Source organism: Myxocyprinus asiaticus, chromosome 8 (genome assembly GCF_019703515.2).
Source record: "Myxocyprinus asiaticus isolate MX2 ecotype Aquarium Trade chromosome 8, UBuf_Myxa_2, whole genome shotgun sequence".
NCBI classification, from domain to species: Eukaryota; Metazoa; Chordata; class Actinopteri; order Cypriniformes; family Catostomidae; genus Myxocyprinus; species Myxocyprinus asiaticus.
The window spans coordinates 17,189,259-17,206,345 of record NC_059351.1 but is presented as its reverse complement, the minus strand read 5'-3'; the positions used below and the strand labels follow the sequence as shown (position 1 = coordinate 17,206,345).

The following is a 17,087-nucleotide window of genomic DNA, read 5'->3' as shown; positions in this document are numbered from 1 at the left end:
GCCTCTTACTGATAGCGCTGCATTGGCCAGACAGGGTATGATTCTCAGAGATAATTTCTCTCTGCGACGGCTCGTCTTGGTCGATACCGGAGAGGAGGGACCTTCTGTCTCAAGCGCAGGGGACAATATTTCATCCCCGGCCCGAGCTGTGGAACCTTCATGTTTGGCACCTGAAGGGTACCAACTGAGGGACACTGGGTTTTCACCTGAAGTTATTGAGACCATTCTGAGTGCTAGGGCTCCTTCCACTAGAAAAAGTTATGCCAATAAATGAGGTGTCTTTGAAAGGTGGTGCACTGCACAAAATGCAGATCCAGTTAATTGCCAGATTGCTTCAGTTCTGGACTTCCTGCAGGATAAATTATCAGTAGGCACATGTCCCGCCACTCTCAGGGTTTATGTGGCTGCTCTGTCGGCCTACCATGCTTTGATTGACGGGGTGCCACTGGGGAAACATCCTTTGCTCGCTCGCTTCGTCCGTGGGGCCATGTGACTGAGGCCTCCCATTAAAACCAGGATCCCTTCATGGGACTCGGCTATAGTCCTTGAGGATCTGGTTGAGACCCCCTTTGAACCTCTAGAGTCGGTGTCTGACAAGCTCCTGACTCTAAAGATAGTTTTTTTCTTATGGCTATCACTTCTTTAAAAAGAATTGGGGATTTGCAGGCTCTGTCTGTCTTGCCATCCTGCTTAGACTTTGCCCCAGGAATGGCGAAAGCAATATTGAATCCTCATCCTGACTACCTGCCTAAGGTTCCTTTCTCGACTGTACATCCAGTCACTCTTGAGGCCTTCTGTCCTCCGCCGTTCACAATGCCAGATCAGGAGAGACTTCACAGACTGTGTCCAGTCCATGCTCTTCAGTCCAACATCCACCGTACTAGCCGGTGGCGTAAGTCAGGGCAACTATTCATTTGTCATGGGGGCCGTAACAGGGGGGCGGCCGCCACAAAACAGACAATGTCACATTGGGTGAGGGATGCTATTGCCCTTGCCTATGAGGCATGCGGTCAAGCTTCGCCAGTAGGCATCAGGACTCATTCTACCAGGGAGGTCGCATTTTCTAAAGCTTTGGCAAGGGGTGCCCCTCTGCAGTATGTTTGTAATGTGGCAGGATGGTCCTCTCCGCACACGTTCATAAGATTTTATAGTTTGGATGTTCATGCCACTCCGGGCTCTCACGTCCTTGAGTCAACGTCACAAGCTCATGTCTGAGACCTTTCGCGTTCTTGTGAGCACACACTACACAACCGTAAGGGGTCCAGACACCCACAGTGTGGCGGCATGGGTATTCTCATTCCCATAAGTGCTTAATCAAGCGCAGCATTAAGTGTAGCTTTTGACAGGGAACGTCTCGGGTTACTTGACCGTAACCCTTGTTCCCTGAAAAAGCGGAACGAGATGCTGTGCTTCATTGCCGCACTGAGGATGTCCCAGGACTGCTCTTCAGACAAATATACCTGATGATGCACCTGTGGCACATCTATTTATAGCCCCTGGTGCTGGCGCATTCTGATGATGTCACCAACAGAGGCTATAAAGGTTCTAGTCAATTTCATTGATGTGTTGCACACATGTTCACAGCTGGTCACTTCTAAAGACGTTCCCATAAGCGCTTAATCAAGCGCAGCATCTCGTTCCGCTTTTTCAGGGAACAAGGGTTATGGTCAAGTAACCCGAGACGTTACCTGTGACAACTGCATGTGTGAGGCTAATAAAGATTTAAACAGACAGAGAGCCATTTTCTGCACAGAACTGTCAAGCTGGATGTAATTAGTGTAATAATAAGTGGTTGGGATCAATGGCTCCTTGAGCTGGCTCGTTTATTAGCCTCTTTTCCACACCATCAAACAAAGAAGACTGATCTACATCAGTGATCAACAGCCTCGAAACAAGCCCAGGTTTTGTCTGCCTGTCTGTCTGTCTGTCTCCTATTTTTAGTAATCATGCCAAGCACAATACTTGGATTGAGATATGCTTATCATATGAGTTATAATACATATTATTGATTACTTCTTGACTGATTATTAATGCTGTCTCTCTTTGTGTTTGTTTTACAGCTAAACAGCATATGGTGTGTGATCCACTGTGTTCAGAGGCAGGATGCTGGGGTCCAGGTCCAGACCAGTGTCTCTCATGTAAATACTTCAGCCGGGGCAGAACATGTGTTAAATCTTGCAACTTATATTATGGGTGAGTAAGTATGCAAACCTACTGGAAAACTTTCTTTTTCTCTTTCTTTTAGTTGGCTTACATACACAGCCTTTTATTTCAAGTATATTTTTCTTCAAGTTCATCTTCTTTTCGTCTTCTTACTCTTCTATCTCTTAAAGCCCTTTAGCTTACAGTAGCCTCATTATAAATGTGTTTTTTCCTTAATGGAGAGCCGTTCGGATGAGCCACAAGCTCCAAAGATATGTCTGCAATATGACTACCATGATCAGACTATTAAGATCAAGGGATCAGTATGCTTTTAATGCTATTTATGACTCAAAAGAACAGAGCAACACTTACGCTTTTCTGGTGGGCTGAAAAGAAAAAAAAAACTTTTGAGGAGACATGAAAACAGGCTTTGAAAAGAACAGACAAAATTAATGTAGAACATCCAATGCGAGGTCTGTGTTTGCAAATAGAATACATGTATTTATCTGTCTTTTAAAAATCAGTTATTACTATGACGACTTGGGTTGAAACTACATCCTGTTTTCATTCTTGGTTTTCCTCATGTTTACGAAAATGAGTGCTCCAGAATCTGTAAGGATAGATTTGAAATTATTCGGTTGCGGAGTGTCATGTGAGCTAACAAGAGGCATATTAGGAAAGCACAAAAACAATGGTAATGTATTTTTCTTACACATCTGTTAAAGCAACAGGAATTTTTTTTTTAAATAAATAATATTATATATATATATATATATATATATATATATATATATATACACACACACACACACACACACACACACACACACATATATATATATATATATATATATACACACACACACACACACTACCGGTCAAAACTTATGAAACACTTGACTGAAATGTTTCTCATGATCTTAATTTTTTTTATTTATTTTTTTTTATCTGAAGGCATATGCTTAAATGTTTGAAATTAGTTTTGTAAACAAAGATATAATTGTGCCACCATAAAACTGAAATGTAATAAAAAAATAAAATAAATAAAAGTTTTTGAAATTGATGACTTGGCCAAATAATAAAGAAAAGCAGCCAATAAGTGCCCAACATAGATGGGAACTCCTTCAATACTGTTTAAAAAGCATCCCAGGGTGATACCTCAAGAAGTTGTTTGAGAAAATGTCAAGAGTACATGTCTGAAAATTCTAGGCAAAGGGTAACTACTTTGAAGATGCTAAAATATAACACAGATTTTGTTTAGTCACAACATTATTCCCATAGTTCCATTTGTTATTCCATAGTTTTGATGACTTTACTATTATTTTAAAATGTGAATTTATATATATATATATATATATATATATATATATATATATATATATATATATATATATATAATAATAAAGAATGAGTAAGTGTTTCAAAACATTTGACCGGTAGTGTATATATACATAAAAATAGCTAGCTACCTAGCATACATGGCAGACACATGATTAAGCTAAAGAATCAAGCTAATTGCTTATTTTTCAGAATAAACAGAAAACAAAATAACATTTTGTAGTAATAATGCATTTGTGTGACGAGAAGGAGGGCGGGGCCGGGCCTGCCAGCCCCCAGTCGTGCTAATCAGCCAAAGAGAGGGATAAGGTGGAGCCGGATGCGGCAGTTTGAGAGAAAGAGAGCCACACACGGCTGCCGTGTGTGTGTGTGTGTGTGTGTGTTTGTGTCTTTTTTTTTAAGTTTTCAATAAAATATTACTTTGATGCTTCGTCCGGTTCCCGCCTCCTCCTTGCCCATCCATAACCCTGTTGCATTGGTGCCAAAACCTGGGAAGGAGGAGGGATGCGCTGTTGTGGAGTCCTTGCCACTGCCGTCCGCCCAAAATAGCAGCCTTCCGCGAGGGGAGGAGGGGCTCGCTGCCGGCAGCCTGGAGTGGTGGAGCCGCTGCCAGGGGTGGAGGGGCTCGCTACAGGCCACCAGAACTTGTTGGGGTGTTCCATCCGCCAGGGGTTGGAGGACTCTCTGCTGTCTGCCCGGGAAGGAGTGGCTGTCGTCTGCCAGAGGGTGGAGGAGTGACCGAGGACCAGGCGACGGCGTGTCTTGGAACTGGCGAGCTATTTTTTTTTTTATCTCTCTCTTCTCTCTCTCTCACTGCCTTGCCCTTTCCCTCTCCTTTTTTCCCTCCCCTTGTCTCCCTCCCAGGTCTCGAAAGGCAGGGAAAGCCTGACGGCAGGCGCAGTTGGAAGGGCAACGCCCCTCCCTCGGAAGTGTGGGGGGGGGGCTGTACGTCATGCCGGGGCTTCCCCGGCCTGAGGCAAAGGAGGGAGGAGTGTTACGAGGAGGAGGTCAGGGCCGGGCCCCAATCAGGCTAATCAGCCGAGGAGAGGGATAAGGCTGAGCCGTAGAGAGAGCCACATGCAGCTGCCATGTGTGTGTTTGTGTTCTGTGTATTTTTGTTAAAGTTTTCATTAAAATATTACTTTGATGCTTTGTCCGGTTCTCGCCTCCTCCTTGCCCATCCTTTATACTGTTACAATTTGTATTACACATAACCTCTAAAATCAGCTGTAACATATGTTAAAGCAACAGCAAAAATATTAGATTACCTTCAAAGAAAATAACTAGCTTGTTAGCATGCTAACAATAGAAATGTTAATGAGTGAAACTAATTGTCTGTTACTCTGGCTAATGGGAAATCAAAACAACAAACGTTGGAAAAACTAAGAGTTATGTATTTAGACAACAATTTTATTCACTAATAACTGATCTAAGAATTCACAAAATGTGGTTTTGCTATTTATTATTAGTATAATATTACATTAGCAAATTGCTAATCACCCCCCCCCCCACACACACTATTTCTATTTTGCAATATTTATAATTGAATTGTTTACTTTTAATTACAAATGATATTATCAGCATAACTCTTCGAGTGAAACATTTTTGCAAAACACAATGATTATGATATAATCATGATCCTGCATGTGAATTTTCACAGAACATCTTGTGAAAGTGCTTTAATGAAAGAAAACCTATCCTTTTGTACAAAATGAGTTAACTGGTTAATGTCACAAATTTGCTTATTTTATTACTGATCACGAAATTGTGTGGAATCTTAAATATATCTTATATAATGTCATACATTTTTCAAAATCACCAGCATGCAAGCAACAGCAAGAGAGGAGCAGGCTATTTTATTTATAAGACGTTTTTTGCACCTGCCTTCCAATCTACATCATGATGTAATCCTTCCTCATGATCATGCAGTGAGTTTTCGTCAGCTGAATGGGAGGATAAACCATATTAAAGTGTTACAAAACGCAGGCAGCACATGCAAGGCATTCGCGCATCACAAGCCGATCAACTATTTAGCCCTTTTCGGTGAATCGCACCTGCAAAATCCTAAAACTTTATTTCCAGGATTAATTTATATTTTGAATAGACTCAGATTTTTGAACCACACGATGTGGGTTTGTTTTCTCTTTTAATCGTTTATGTAATTTTGAGTGTCACCATGGTTTAAAGAGGGTGTACCTATATGGTGGGTTGGAAATCTCAAGGATTAATAGTGATGTTGTCCTTATTACATCATGTGGTGTTCTGAATGCAAAAAGAAACAAATGAAACATGGAATGTAGGCTGTCATCTGCGCAGCCTAACCGAAGCGGGCGCATTTACTCGCGCGGTTAACCGAACAAAGCGCTGCCGGCTCATGATGTGCGAATGGCTTGCGCGCACTGCAGGAGTCTGTTGGGTATACTGCAGTCTCATCACATTTTAATTTTTTGTTTAGCCTCCCATTCAGCTCATGAAAACACGCTGCGTGATCATAAGTAAGGATTACATCAAGATGTAGATTGGAATGCAGGTGCGGAATTTATATGAATAAAATCGTCGAATCCTCTCTCACCCTTGCTGGCATGCCAGTGATTAACCCTCTGCTTGTCAATGGTGGCACGCTTGAGGAAAAAACAAAACGATAAATGTCTTTCGTCTGCCACCGTAGTACCGAGTTCTTGCCCCATCCGTCCGATGCATTCTTGATCTTGTGAACACATCCGGGTGATTTCCTGCATCCTCTGTACTTGCATTCTTGAGGATTGGAATGGAACTTGGGCAGAGGATGATGACGTAGAACGAGTCCACGAGAATGTAAGAACACAAAAGAACGCATATTGAGAAACAGCCATTGACTAGAGGTGTACTTTCTTGATAGAAGCTTCTTTCTGGATTTAACAGACTGTACTACTTCTCTAACCATCAGCTTCTGAGGAAATAAAAGAAAACAACAGAGACAGGTCATTAAGTTGTTTCCACCCTCATGGGTTTTATGGATTTTTTTGTATGCCTGTTTAGTTAATTGACCCATATTTAGACTTAGAGTAGCCACTAGTCTATATTAAGTTGCAAAGATATGTTATGCCATGAAGACAGAAGAACTCTTGAGAAACTGTACAATGCCAAAATTAAACATTTGTAATGGCATCTACATTTAGAACTACCACCATGACCATTTTTTATTAGTCAAATGAGCATAAAATGCATTTTGTAAAAGCAAAAAAATAAAATAAATAAATCAACTTAAATATCCACTATACAGTATTTTGATCATGAACGTTTAAATGTAAGCATTTGGCTAACACTTTTATCCACTGGAAATTACATTCTAGGTATATACAATTTATCAGAATTTGCATTCCCTGGGAATCGAACCCATGACTTTGGTGTTTCCAGCACCATACTCTATCAGTTAAATTACATGATCATAAAGCTATTGTTGTTCATCTATTCTAGAGATGTTCGAGAGTTTGCCAATGGCTCTGCCTGTGTGGAGTGTGACAACCAGTGTGAAAAGGCCAGTGAAAAAAGTTTGACATGCCATGGCCCGGTAAGAGCCTTAAAAGCTATAGCAGATGTTGTATTCGTAGTTTTATTTTTCTTCCAGGCCGGAGTCACAAGTTTTGTTGATTGTAACCTAATTTTCCTGCAGCTCTGTTTACTGTGTGTTAGGAATCATTTTATTATGTAGTTGCATACTTAAAATTAAATGCACTGAACGAATGTTTTTTTTTATCTTCCTTATGTTACCATGTCTTTCCTTATCTCCCCTTTCCTTTCCTCATTCTTATTTTCTCTCTCTTTCCTCATATTATAGGGTCCAGACCACTGTACTAAGTGCCTGCATCTCAAAGATGGGCCCAACTGTGTGGAGAAATGTCCTGATGGCCTTCAGGGAGCAAACAGCTTCATCTTCAAATATGCTGAGCCCAACAATGAGTGCCATCCCTGCCACCCCAACTGCACCAAGGGGTAAGACTGTTTGCTTGTGTTTGCACTTAAATCTATTTATGAGTTTATTTTCCTTGTTTAACTATTTAAATCTATCAAGCACAATATGCCCACAGCAATAACCTAATTGCCCATGTGGGTAAAGCCGTCTTGGTTACTGCATTCAGTCTTAGACACATGAGCTGGTGGATTTGAGAGTTTAGAGAACAGCTTCCTATAGCACAGTCACTCTGCATATGTGGGTTTTTATTTATGACCACTAATTACTATCAAACTTTCAATCATCTTTGCATGAAATAGTGTCAAACAACAGTTTGGTCATTCCAGTAAGTGTCCTAGTCCCATCTTTGTGGCGTATTTACATAAAAAACTGAAAAAGGTGATTATCATAGAGTTTTTTTTTTCTTTTTTTTTTTTTTAATTGTATTATTATATGTATATGTGTATATATATATATATATATATATATATATATATATATATATATATATATATATATATATATATATATATATTATTATTATTATTATTATTATTATTTTTTTATTTTTTTTTATTTTTTTGCCTGGATAGTTATATTTGAATTTTTCTAGTGTAATTCTCACCATTGTGTTAGACATGTTCTGCCAGGGTGCAGGTATAACTTTTGAGATGAATATTTAAGACTATTATTTACAATAGGCTTTTATATTGCAGGGCTTTGCTAAAATATTATTGTTAACCTAACGATGAACTTACTGAAAGGATCTTTTTTTTACTAAAGCTCTTTTAACTGGCAGTGGGTTACTGTGTAATTCGTTACAAGCACTATATTAATTTATAAAAAAATACAATTTTATATATATATATATATATATATATATATATATATATATATATATATATATATATATATATATATATATATATATATATTACCCAAACCCTAAGTATTAAACTTCAACAATGAATTAAGCCTGAACCACTGCACATATACACTGCATTACTTTGTTTTGTAGATAATTTCAGTCTTAGCGGTGCTTTCCATTAACAAGATTTTGATATGTCCCATTGACCAATTGTTCAGCATTCAAAATGTAACTGACAGCGATGACATCAGTGCAATATTCGTGTACTAAATACTGTTCTGTTTTCTATCTTGGGTCTACAGTATTTGCATACTGAACTATTTAACAATATAGCTGGTTTTACACTGCAAAGACTGTGTAGCATTGTGTGTTACCTAAAACGTAAACCAAATTTTTTCCTGCCTAGCAAGCAGTCCTATTTCCATCGTAAATGCAAATCTAGTTGAGATTTCTAGTCTAGATTGTAACTCAATGTCACTTTCTGTGTTATAGTTGCACTGGACCCAGAGTGCAAGATTGTGTTGGTATGTTGGACAGGTAAGAGTCTACAATATGTTTTATCCTCACGGACGATTCCTAGTTACCTTAAATGTAACTCTAACACCCAATCTCAGTCTATAAATTAAATTAAAGGATTATACTATTACACGCTGGAAACCAAATCATGGTTGTTTTAGACATTGTTGCAGTTAATACACAAAATGTGTGTGTGTGTGTGTGTGTGTGTGTGTTTATATATATATATAATTTCAGGCACTTTTAGCTCTGTGGACTTCTAGAAAGTAATGTCTGGTTAAAGCATTTTTCATATATTTCAACATTTTACTTATTTTTATTTTTTTTAAATGTCCAATAGTGTATGCACAGGCACCATTAAATAAACAAAAAAAAAAAAAAATCTTATATATATTGCCTTCCCCTTTGTTTTGCTAAGTATAATTTTATAGTTAACATTTTACATATCCTAAATACTCACAATTAAATAATGTTTTCATACTTTTTGCCAAATTTGGCACAGTTTCATTGGAGATGACGCCCAATAAAACAAATATACTCCAGGTGATATTTACCTGTTTGTTTTTTTTTTTTTTTTTTTTTTTTCTTATATTTCATCTAATTTTCTAATAGATTTTCAAAGTTTAATATTGAAAGTCTTGGTCTGAGACTAAAACTAAAGCAATTAAATCTATACATAAAAGACCTTTGAAAACTCTACTAAAATAAATTAAGACATGGTAAGTTTTAATTTTGACCAAACAACAAAAAGAAATCAGTTGAAATATACCCCTGGGACATAGCTATCATCTTGATGATATGAATGATATGAAAAAAGGCAAAATATAGTAAAATGTGGGTGAATAAACACAATTTTATATAATATATATATATATGTGAAATTACTTTTGCAATGTAGAAAGAAAAAAAAAATTATAATAACAATTGATAGATTGATAGATTTGCTTATTTCCCACATATCGTCCAGGACCCCCCTGATTGCAGCAGGGTTAATCGGGGCTCTCTTCTTGATGGTCATCACAGCTCTTGGTGTGGCCGTTTATGTCCGCCGAAAGAGCATCAAGAAAAAGAGAACTTTACGCCGCTTCCTGGAGACTGAGGTGAGCGACATTTGTTCTCATTTTCGTTATATACAGGTCACTGTCAGGAAGGATGAGACAAAAGATCCAAGTGTGGAGACAATGATCTGATATTTATTTAACAACACAGCAATGCTGGTAAATCTTCAAATGGGGGGAGCCCTGGCACCGACTGCAGCATGGAGAAGGATGGTGCGTTTGAAGGCTTGTGTGCGTAGTGGTCGTGTAGTGTAGATCCTCGAGGAATCCAGAGAGAGTAGTATGTGCGTACGATTGTGTGCGTAGTGGTCATGTGCAGAGCAGTCCTGGTGCGGAGAGGTATCGCTGAGGAGAAACTCAGGAGAAGCATCAAAAGAGGCGAGGCAACAGGCAGGATGGTAACCACAATCCTGGCACACACAGCGCAGAATGGTAGCCAATACACAGAACATGATACAGGGTATACTAGGGCAAAGGGAGAGAGTGGTAAGAAACAGGACTCAAACAAACAATCGAGCATCAAACACAAAACAGAGTGAGGTAGATATAGCCAGGGAACTAATGGCGATCAGGTGCCGCTTGCCCGCAGCAAGCTGGAATGATCAGCGTTACCATGTAAACAATCAAGACTTCCATGGCAACGCTGATTTCGCAAGCCAGCGACACCTGAACCCAACAGAGAGAACATGTAATCACAAACTAGAACAAAACCAGCGGACTCATCGAGACCGTGACAGTAACTGTTGACTAAAATTGAAGCTTTTCTTACATTATAAATCATGTCTTATCACTTTTAACTTTCACATTGAATTCCTTCCCAGCCCTCGGCTTCTTGCCCTCAGTTTTATTTCTCGGTAAGCGGTGGACTTCAATATTTCCCCAGCACACAGAGCATAAAGTATTCAGCAGAGGGCCTTCCTTAAATGCATGACAGGTTTGTTGGCTTAATGCATAGCCCTGTTCCCTTGAATGACTGGGCAGCCTATTAAAAAACATAGGCTGTCTATGCTGGTTTGGATAATTTGCAGGTGGAGCATCAGTGTTATAGACAGCTGTCAGCCTCAGAAAATGACTTGTATTCAAAAGCTGACAGAGGCACTCACACACCAGAATCCTTAAATCCATTTTAACAAACCTGAGGCCACTGTTCAAGTGGAAAGTAATGTGTTTGGGCCAACAAGAACAGGAGATGGTGAAACTATACCGGCCAGTCTTTATCAATAACATACATTGGTTGCATGCTGCTGATTTCCACTGAAAATAGTTTAGACTCATTGCTCAGTTTGTAAAAACAAATGACTAAAAGGATGATTGTAGATAAAATGTCTGCTTTTAAACCCCTCAGAATCACTTGCCCTATAGACTTCCATTGTAAGTGTATTACTGTAATCACAATCCTATTTTGTTGTGCAAACTTAGAAATGAGTTGAATTGTCAAAGATGCTAATGATACAGTTATATTAAACCTTGAATATTCTTTTAATTCCACTTGAGCAGATATGAAAGCTTTATAATAATATTAATTTATCTATATGCTGCACCTTTACACAAAGTGGCTGTAAATGTGTTTCAGCAACACACACGGACAGCTCCCTCTATTACGCATGCTAAGTGCTGGGTTGCAGCACCACAGAGTCGGACAGCTCCTCAATGTGTCTGTTTGGTTTGCATTTCCATAAAATGTAGTGCTAGTCTTTAATTTTGCACTGTGATTGGTCACTTAACGGTCAGTCATAAATAATGTGTAACCAAATATACAAGTGTACAGATTGTTAAAATGTCACCATAAAGCTGCTTGGCTTGCTCCATTACTTGAGATAGAAAATGCAGAGTGGGCTGTCTGTACTACACAGGATATAGAGTGTGGAGGGTCTCATAAATAAGTTGTGAAAACCTTGTTTTTAGAGCCAAATGTTCACTATTTTAGCTTTTGACAAGAGTTTAATTCCTCAGTTTAGGCAAACATGTTCAGCAATATTGGGAAGGGTATAAAAAGCAGGAAATTGCTAAAGAATTGTGTGTTTTTGTATTATTATCATTATCAGTTTTGTTTTGTTGTCATATAGCAGACATTTTCATACAAATCAATTCATTTTTGTACACGTATTACATTAAAAACTTACCTGGGGTAAACTGGAGTTCACCCAAGAAGTAAAATCCAAATTTCACGCAATTTTCAACCCACCCTATGTTATTACAAAGCTATATGACTATCTTGTAAAGAACCCATAATTAGAAGTTTAGCTGAATGCTCACTTGAGAACTAATGGTGTTTGACATCAAATACAAACATCAAACTTTGCACCTTGCATCTTGATGCTGCATATTCAGTTACGTGCAAACTTTTCTTTGAGAGCTATGATGGAGGGGAAGATTATCAGTGAATAATGGCTTAATTTTTTCTCTGTTCCACACTCAAAGCTGTTGCTATTGCTTCAGAATTCTTGGGAAACTGTGCATGAGTCGTATGGACTACTTTTATGGTACTTTTTTTTTTTTTCATTCACTTTAAAGGAACGGAAAAGAACAACTAAACTTCTCCTTTTGTGTTCCATAGAAGAAAGACAATCATATGGGTTTGGAACGACAAAATAATATTAATTTTGGGGCAAACTATCCCTTTACGTACCTTTTTCACAATTAACTTTTTGAGATCACATGTTAGTTCATTGGTTCATTGATTATAAAATAGATTTCCAAACTCCTATAGTGGCTGAAATCCATTGGTCCTTGCTTTAACAGTTCTGCAGTAAACCCACACACACACACACACACACACACACACAAACACACACACACACTCACATACACACATGTTGGTGCGGCTATCCTTATGAGGACTCTCCATAGACATAACAATTTTTATACTGTACGAACTATAGATTCTGTCACCTAACCATACCCCTAAACCTAACCCTTACAAAAAGCTTTCTGCATTTTTACATATAAAATTAAATAAAAAATCTTTAGTTTGTTTTTTGTTTTTTAGCTATTTGCATTATGGGGACACTACATTTATAGCATAATACCCTTGTAATTACCAGTTTGTAACCTAAAAAAATTTCCTTGTAAACAACCCAACCAACCCACAGTTTTTCTTTTAAGCCAGCTCTCCAGCCCTAATGAAACTACAAATGCCACTTTGTATTTAGCAATTATGTCTCTATACCCTACATCCCTCTCAATCTTTCCCCCTTCTCTACCTCTCTCATCTTCACTAGCTCGGCTCCCTTCCCAGCTGTTTACTCTCACTGTATCCAGAAACATCTAACAGCTTCTTTTTTTTTTTTTTGTCCTTTGGGGCTCAAAAAATACTGCATAAATAAACTCTGTACCAAAATGAATCTGCCCAAATGAAGCTTTTAAGAGCTTGTTTTGACCTTTTTGGAAGTTGTGGAGTTCACCCAAAAGGGAAAATGCTGTCATCATTTGCTCACCCTTATGTTGTTCCAAACCCATTTGGCTTTATTTAATCTGTGGAACACAAAAGTGATTTTAGGCAGTCACTATTGTTTGTTGAAGCAGTTGGTGGAGCCATTGACGCCCAGTGGTACCACACCCAACCAGGCTCAACTACGTATATTAAAGGAGACTGAGCTCAAGAGGGTCAAGATCCTGGGAACTGGAGCATTTGGTACTGTTTACAAGGTACTACATTCAGGCTGATTATCTGGGTCATGTGTTTCCTCACTAATTATTTATATGATTTTAACTGTAATTAACTGCTTTCAATGTCTTCTTTATAAGGGAATCTGGGCTCCAGAAGGGGAAACTGTGAAGATTCCAGTGGCCATAAAGATACTCAATGAAATCACAGGAACAAAAGCCAATGTGGAGTTTATGGATGTGAGTTACTGTAACTACCTCGATCTTGATATTAACCCAGTTGTTTCTTTTAAAGTCAATCTAGAATAGAGCTCAGCTATTTAAGCTGACATCAAAATTGACCCTATTTACTTTCTTAAAGTGATAGTTCACCCAGAAGTGAAAATTCTGTCATCATTTACTCAGCCTTGTGTTGTTACAAATTCGTATGACTTTCTTTCTTCCATGGAACACAAAATGAGACAGAGTGTTAGCGTTGTTAGGCAGAATATTAGGCAGAATGTTAGATTGTTAGAAAGAATGTCATATTGGTTTGGAACAATGGGTGAGTAAATGATGACAGAATTTTCATTTTTGCATGAACTATCCCTTTAAAATGTATTCATGGTTGTATTGTGTATGATGCATCTGTGCACATTATTCCAATTTGTTTTTGTTTTTTTTTATTTTTTTGTTGTTGTTTTTAATTATGTGCAAATCTTGACAAATTAGGTTACACCAATGAAAGTAAATGTTATGGGTAAGATTAAGTAGAAATAGAAACTTGAGGTAACAATTGCAGGTTACTACTTGCATGTTACTATTTGCATGCAACATTGCAGTGCATGTTGACTTAAAAAATAGTGAAAAAATTATATTAACAGGAAGGCACAAGCTGCAAAGAGAATCAACCAGTAATAGTGAATAGCCAAATAGCTGCATCTCTCCTTTCTTTCTTTCTCTCTCTCTCTCTCTCTCTCTCTCTCTCTCTCTCTCTCTCTCGCCCAAGCCTCACAGAGAGGTCACTCTTCAAAAAGCCATTAAAACGCAGCCTCATGTGCTGTGTCTGACATTGATTGCCTTCCTTTGTGCATGTATATCTGCGTGTGGGCATGTTTATATATGCTGTTATCTGTGCACATACATAAACCGGTGAGTCAATACAGGTCTGCTCATGAAAGACTCTTATTCAAGCCTGTCTACCTTGCATGAAACACATAGCTGTGTATCATATATGTGCATTTATAAAAGTTACGCTTCCTCGTTTTGATACAGCTAATTGGGTGAGGCAGTGTACAGTGAGGTCAGTTTTACTAATAGACTTTACCTCTATTATTGGAGGCAAATGTACAGTAGGGCATGCAGAGAGACCTTAGATGTTTTGTATAGGATTTATACTATAGCTCTACTGTTTACTTTGAGTAAAACTTAAAACCTTATACTCAATGTGAAATCAAAACTGACTTTTTTAAAAGTATACTACTTAGCATGTCTTGTTTAATTTAGCATTAGCAATGAAAAAAATGCCATTATTAATGTGTTCAAAACTGCATTCGGTTTAGATTTGGCAGGAAATTTCAGGCTTCCATCATTCATCCTTGTGTGTTTACAGCATGTCCATAAACAAAGAAAGAATGTCTGGCAGCAAATGTACTACTTGTTCAGAAAATGTATACTTCAGATATATATGTGTTGTAAAACTTTCGTCTTTCTTCTACTCTCGGCGTAGCTAGTCAGATCTGCTTTGATATGGTGATCACATGCAATTTGGGTTTACCTTAAACCAGTGGTTCCCAAAGTGTGAGGTGTGTCCTCCTTGGTAGGTGCGAGGGCACTGCAGGGGAGGCGCAGGGAGATGATGGGATTCGAGGAGAAATCCAGAAAACAGCTATTTTTATTTTATTTTTTTTTGGGGGGGGGGGTTTCCCCTTTTTCTCCCAATTTGGAATGCCCAATTCCCAATGCGCTCTAAGTCCTCGTGGTCGCATAGTGATTTGCCTCAGTCCGGGTGGCGGAAGACGAATCCCAGTTGCCTCCGTGTCTGAGACAGTCAACCCACGCATCTTATCATGTGGCTTGTTGAGCGTGTTGCCACGGAGACATAGTGTGGAGGCTTCACGCCATCCACCGCGGCAACCACGCTCAATTCACCATGCGCCCCACTGAGAACAAACCACATTATAGCGACCACAAGGAGGTTACCCCATGTGACTCTACCCTCCCTAGCAACCGGGCCAATTTGGTTGCTTAGGAGACCTGGCTGGAGTCACTCAGCATGCCCTTGGATGCGAACTAGCGAACTCCAGGGGTGGTAGCCAGCGTATTTTACCACTGAGCTACCCAGGCCCCCTTATTTTTATTTTCTTAAAAAAATAAAATAATAAAATAAAATAAAAAAAAGTTAACAGTTCACTTTTTTTATTTTTTTCAAATAATAAAAAGGAACAATTTAAAACAGTTAAAAGTTAAATGATGTCTCGGTTATGTCCGTAACCTTTGTTCCCTGAGGGGAACAAGACAGTGCATATGATCGCTATGGGACACCATCCGAGTGTCACATGGTCTGAAGCCCTTACAGAATCACGGCAATTTATTGGCTGATGGTGCTTAAGCAATGCCCCCTCGGGAGCTACGTCACAGGCTCCATAAAGGTGCTCGCTTTCACGCCATCGAGTCAGATTTTCAGGAAAAGGCACGAGCCTATGCAGCTGCTAGAGAGTATGGCCAGCTACACAGCATCTCGTTCCCCTCAGGGAACCAAGGTTACATATGTAACTGAGACATTCCCTTTCGTGGAACTCGAGCTGCGTATGATCACTATGGGAACAAAATACATTTACGCCATGTGAACAGTAGCTGCCAACTGTTTAAGCCTGTGTGGCAAGCATATAGCGGCACACAAGCAAGCTAAAGCATCTGAATAAAAGGAATTATGTATTTACTGCTGTTCCAACAGAGAGAACCTGGGAAGCAGCAGTCAAACCCTTGTCCAGATTATAAAATCTAACAAATGTATGTGGATAGGACCACCCTGCCACCATACAAATTTCCTCCAAGAACGCACATCTAGCCAAAGCCCATGAGGATGCCATGCTCCTCATAGAATGGGCTCAAATACCCGAAGGCAAAGGTACCCGTGCACTTCGTAAGCACTCGAAATTGCATCAATAAGCCAATGAGACAGTCTTTGCTTGGACACCGAAACACCTCTGTTGCGGCCACCAAAACACACAAACAACTGTTCTGACTTACACCACTGACTAGTACGGTCAACATAAACTCACAGCGTTCATGCTCCTCCAACTGGGGAGGAGAGAAAGCCTGAAAAATAATGTCTGCAAGTGAAATGATATAGAAATAACCTTGGGCAAAAAGCCCAAAGTCTTAACACAAACTTTGAACACCCTGGTGCAAAATCCATACACAAGGGTTTGGGCGAAAAGGCATGCGAATCTCTTAAGCTATACCAATGCCATTAGCAGTGCTGTTTTGAGAGTCAAAAACTTATCAGTAACTGTTGTCAAAGGCTTGAATGGAGCACCAAAGAGCACCTCTGAAACAATAGATAAATCCCATAAAGGAACACTGACGAGGCGTGAAGGTCTAAGCCTGTGTACCCAGCGCATAAAGCGAGAGACAAGAGAATGTC

The 17,087-nt window shown here is 39.1% G+C and overlaps 1 protein-coding gene across 1 annotated transcript in view; it reads left to right on the top strand.

The window, feature by feature from the left end:
• LOC127445109 (receptor tyrosine-protein kinase erbB-4-like) overlaps window positions 1-17,087 on the top strand; it is a 342,336-nt gene that overhangs the window by 257,991 nt on the left and 67,258 nt on the right. The window contains exons 13-19 of the mRNA XM_051704908.1: window positions 2,061-2,193; window positions 6,937-7,030; window positions 7,298-7,452; window positions 8,772-8,816; window positions 9,763-9,895; window positions 13,379-13,501; window positions 13,601-13,699. Coding sequence (XP_051560868.1) covers window positions 2,061-2,193; window positions 6,937-7,030; window positions 7,298-7,452; window positions 8,772-8,816; window positions 9,763-9,895; window positions 13,379-13,501; window positions 13,601-13,699 — 782 coding nt within the window. The remainder of the gene's footprint in view (window positions 1-2,060; window positions 2,194-6,936; window positions 7,031-7,297; window positions 7,453-8,771; window positions 8,817-9,762; window positions 9,896-13,378; window positions 13,502-13,600; window positions 13,700-17,087) is intronic.